At 59.4% G+C, this 5,025-nt stretch overlaps 1 protein-coding gene across 1 annotated transcript in view; it reads right to left on the reverse strand.

Moving 5' to 3' along the window:
• The window catches only part of SMOC2 (SPARC related modular calcium binding 2), a 72,268-nt gene extending 71,153 nt beyond the window's left edge, over nt 1–1,115 (reverse strand). The window contains exon 1 of the mRNA XM_014542357.1: nt 996–1,115. Coding sequence (XP_014397843.1) covers nt 996–1,115 — 120 coding nt within the window. The remainder of the gene's footprint in view (nt 1–995) is intronic.
• Between the last annotated feature and the right edge of the window lie 3,910 nt (nt 1,116–5,025).

Genomic DNA, 5,025 nt, shown 5'->3' on the forward strand with positions numbered 1-5,025 from the left:
GTGGGACACGCCGCCCGGGCCATCAGTCAGCGTCAGGGACGAGAATCCCTGAGAGGCACCCGCAGCCCTCGGGGAGCCCCGGCCCAGAACGGACAGTGGGGAGCAGGGGGCGCAGCCCGTCCCTGACCCGAGACACCCCCGGTCCAAGCATCACGCGGAGAAACAGCCCAGCCGGGGCGAGTCCGCGTGGCAGGCACGGGTCCTGCATGGCCTTAAACACCTGGCCAGTGGCACCAGGATTCGGGAGCCTGGGGAAATGCCAGATCCTGGCTGAGCCAACTCTCCCTCAATTCCCGGAGAGCCTTGGGGGGGGGGGCAATGTCCTGTTTGTCCCCGGGGTCCCTGCCCACTCGATGCTGGGTTCTGGGACCCAGCGGGCTGCTCCTGTCTGGGGCTCCCCGGCCCAGAAACCCAGGTGAGTCCTAAGCAGACAGACACTGCCACTCCCGGGACTCACGGCGCCCCGTCCCTGACAGCGAGGGGGGCCCAGAGGCCACGTCCAGGTCTTCATCACCCCGCGGGCAGTGGGCTCTGGCCGGGGAGAGCCGCAGGAGGTGCCGAGAAATGGCGGCGAGGCCTGGAGTCCAGAGGAGCAGCCGCGGGAAGAAGAGGGGCACCTGGCCCACCTTTCCTTCTTTGCTCAGTGGATTAGCACCCCGTCCGCAGCCTGAATCCCCATCAGAGTGCGAGGCGGGTCACATGACGCCCATGCCCACGGGCCCAGCCCCCGGCTCCACACCCCGCATCGCGCTGTTTCATAAAGAATCAACTCACTCAGAATCAGGGGGAAACTGCCCTTGATGACATCCGGTGCCTCCACTTCACAAACGCGCCAGGACTCAGCCCAGGCCGTGGGGCCGGGGATGGGAACACAGGCAACACGTCCGTTTCCGACGGTTCCAGGCATCAGAACGACCCCACCACCTGGTATTCCAAACTCACGGAGTCCACGCTCTGACACACAAAAATCACGGCTACGCACAGGATGCACGTACGTGCTGTGAGCAGCAACTCCTCCAGGGGTTCACGTCAAAAACTCCGAACGGCGAGAACCAATGGACACGGCGGCCACGGGGACCGGGACACAGGAAAGAGCCAGGGGACACGGCGACCATGGGGCCGGGGAACTAGGAAAGAGCCAGGGGACAGGCAGCGAAATCGGTTCCCCACCTGCCACCCCACCTGCCACCCCACAGGAAGGAGGGCTTCAGGGCTCACACACCTTCCTGGGGGGTTATACCCACGTGACCAACTCCCATCTAAGCTCATTTTAACCGACCGGTGTCACTGCTACCCCAAACATTTGGTATTAACACGTCAAACTGACATGCGTGTAAGTGGTGATGCTGCAGGGACGTGTCCCCCGCGATGGCGCCGTCTTCGTATTCGGAGCCTCATTTCTGAGGAGCTGCCCTGTGGCTCCGGGAATCGTCCCTCCCTTTGGAGCTTGCACACCATCTGGGATCATTGGCCTCCTCCCTGTGCAGAGCCACCGAGTGATGTCCTGCCCGAGGGGAGATGGTGAAGCAGCGGGAATGGCTCTTCCTAAGACAGCGGTTCTCAACCTGTGGGTCGCGACCCCTTTGGCGGTCGAATGACCCTTTCACAGGGGTTGCCTAAGACCATCCTGCATATCAGATATTTACATGACGATTCATAACAGTAGCAACATTACAGTTATGAAGTAGCAACGAAAATAATTTTATGGTTGGGTCACAACATGAGGAACTGTATTTAAAGGGCCAGAAGGTTGAGAACCACTGTACCTAAGAGATTTACACCAAGAAAGACGGGCACTCAGGTCAGGGTCCTTCACTGAGGTCACGTCTGAACACATCTCCACCTTCCGACAGCTTAGCCTTCCTTGTTTTAATATGCTTTTATTGATTTCAGAGAGGAAGGGAGAGGGAGAGAGAAACATCAGTGATGAGAAAGAATCATGGATCGCTGCCTCCTGCACGCCCCCCACTGGGGATCGAGCCCGCAACCTGGGCCTGTGCCCTGACAGGGAATCAAACCGTGACCTCTTGCTTCGTAGGTCGACGCTCAGCCACTGAACCGCATCGGCTGAGCAGAACCGGCTCCATCTGTGGGTCCTGACCCGGTTCGGAGGGAGGCCAGCGCGGCGTCGGCTCCGATGGGTGCTGGCTGCCTCACCCCGAGACATTCGGCACCGACCAGACCCAGGTCACTGAGAAAGGCCACTTTTGAGGAACGGAAGGTATTTAAAATCAGGTATTTTCCATGAGCAGATGCAGCTTAGAGATGTGCTGTGTCTGGTGTCGTCTGTCCGGCCCGTGGCCCACGGCGACGCTGCCCGGCCTGGGTGGGACGCTGTCCTGGCCACGCCCACGCGTCCCGGGGACGCACAGCGGTTTATTTCATCTGGGGCTGGTGAGGTGCCCTCGGGCGTCTGGTCACGGCACACACGACTTGACTTGGACTCTGCTCTCTGGTGTTTTATGCTCTCATTCCTCTTCAGCACACGACTGCCCCAGACACCTGCTCCCGGGCGGGTGGGTGACGTCGCCGGCACAGCCCTCAGGGGGCTCTGGGCGTCAAGCCCACAAGCTCAGTACTAAACACCTGAAGGCGTGGCCGGAGGAGGTGGGAGCATCACGACCGACACATGTGGCTCCCGCTCCCTGCACCGCGTGCAGAGGGCGTGTGAGGGACCGGGAAACGAGTGGAATGCTCACGACAGGGATTCCTGCCCCGCCCGTCACTTGCTAATGATCCCACAGGGTCCTGCTCCTTCCCGTCTCGCCCTCCACGACGGAAATAATTCGCCGGAAATGGCGCTGGACCGCAGCCTCGGCGGATCTGGGCCGCGAGGCAGTGACAGCTCATCACTGCGGAAGGGACGCTACGGGGCGGCCCCGAGCGGTTATCAGAGGAGGAGATGGGAAATCCAGGGACACAGCCTGAGCAACCCAGGCCTGACCCCAGGGCCCCCCGCCTGGCCGAGTCGGCAGCCAGGGCCCTGGGGTCTCCTGTCGACACCCCCACAGGGCTCCCACCGCCACGGTTCTCACTCAGCAGCGTCTGAGCCACGGACGCCCACAGCGACACTCACAATATTTTGCATCTTTAATTTTAAAAAGGGATGCTGGTGTCTACTAACATGTTTCAGCCAAAATAATAAATGTGAGACATCACAGAGGGTTGGATGCGGAAATCGTTTTGTTGAAATCGGGCATTAAATGCCCTTTAATCCCGGCCAGTGTGGCTCACTGATTGAGCATCGACTCATGAACCAGGAGGTCACAATTTGATGCCCGGTCAGGGCACATGCCCGGGTTGCGGGCTCGATCCCCAGTGTGGGGCATGCAGGAAGCAGCCAATCATATTCTCTCTCATCATTGATGTTTCTCTCTCTCTCTCTCCCTCTCCCTTCCTCTCTGAAATCAATCAATAAATATATATATACTAGAGGCCTGGTGCACAACATTCATGCACTCGGGGGCGGGGGTCCCCTCAGCCCAGCCTGCGCCCTTTAGCAGTCTGGGAGCCCTCGGGGGATGTCCGACTGATGGCTTAGGCCCACCTGGGGAGCAGGCCTAAACCGCAGTCTGACATCCTTAGCACTGCTGTGGAGGACCGCCGCTGTGCTTGCCAGCCATCAGCCGGGCTTGTGGCTGAGCGATGCTCTCCCTATGGGAGCGCACTGACCACCAGGGGGCAGCTCCTGCATTGAGCGTCTGCCCCCTGGTGGTCAGTGCGCGTCATAGCGATCGGTTGTTCGGCCGTTTGGTCGATTTGCATATTGCCTTTTATTATATAGGAATATTTTTAAATGCCCTTTAAACATGGAGTGAGCAGAGGAGGATGGCAGGAGGCTGGTGGCCACATGGGCTGCGCGCCCGCTGCCCGCTGCCCGGCTCGGGCTTCCCATGGACTGAGAGGCCCTGCAGCCCTGCAAACCCCTCGACTCCCAGGGGTACACGTCCTAACACGTTAACCTTCATGCGAGGGTGCATGTAAGTCTGAGAAATCTGGAGTATCAGTCAATCAAAGTGAACTTCACCTTATTGACAATAAATCAAAAGATGTATTTAAATCATTCAAATTTTCAGCGAGAGGAGCGTGGGTGAGTCAACATGACGAAAACGCCAGCCCCTGGGCGGACGTGATTCAGAGACGCGACGAGGGAGAAACATCAGCCAACATCCCCGCCCTGACCCGGGCCCAGCACACCGGGCCTTCCTTCCTCGGAGGTGAGCTCACAGTGCCGCGTCCCAGGGGTGACTAATTGGAAGATCGTATCTGTTTCCAGAACGTTCCCTCCAGATGCAGCCGGTGGTTCCGGTCCAGGCTGTCCCGGGCTGCCCTTCCTGTCCCTGAGGGATCCCAGCCCGCGAATCCAGGGGCCTCTGACCCGACATCAGGGTCCCTGAGGCTCGAGTCGCGGTTTTGTTCCTCATTTGCAAACCTGCGCTGACTCTAAATGGAGCTGAGCCCGGCCCGCGTGGCTCAGTGGTTGAGTGTCGACATAGGAACCAGGAGGTCAGGGTTCGAGTCGGTCAGGGCACAGGCCCGGGCTGTGGGCTCCATCCCCAGTGGGGGGCGTGCAGGAGGCAGCCGGTCGATCAGTGATTCTCTCTCATCACAAATGTTTCTACCTCTCTCTCTCTCTCTCCCCCTCCTCTCTCTAAAAAAATCAATAAAAACATATTTTTAAAAATAAAAAATAAACGGAGCCAAGCTGCTGCCCAGAGGAACTTCCCTGCACACCTGACCCTCAGATCTCTGCTGCCCAAACAGCAAAGTGCCCTTTGCACAGGGCCTGGGCGACCTCAGGACCCAAAGAACTTACCCTGATGGTCCGGCCCCGGTGGGCGCAGGACCCGCTCCGCCACGTGCGTGTGGTTAGGAGCTGGCACGCCGCGTGTTTACCCGTGAAGCTCAGGTCACTGTAATTACAAGGCGGCCCAGAGGCAAAACACGGATCAAGTAATTACGGCTCAGTGAGCGCCACGCGAGCGCCACCTGTCACCACCGTCAGCCACCCGCCCTCGGCTCCGG

This window comes from Myotis brandtii, unplaced genomic scaffold (genome assembly GCF_000412655.1).
Source record: "Myotis brandtii unplaced genomic scaffold, ASM41265v1 scaffold1077, whole genome shotgun sequence".
Lineage (NCBI taxonomy): Eukaryota > Metazoa > Chordata > Mammalia > Chiroptera > Vespertilionidae > Myotis > Myotis brandtii.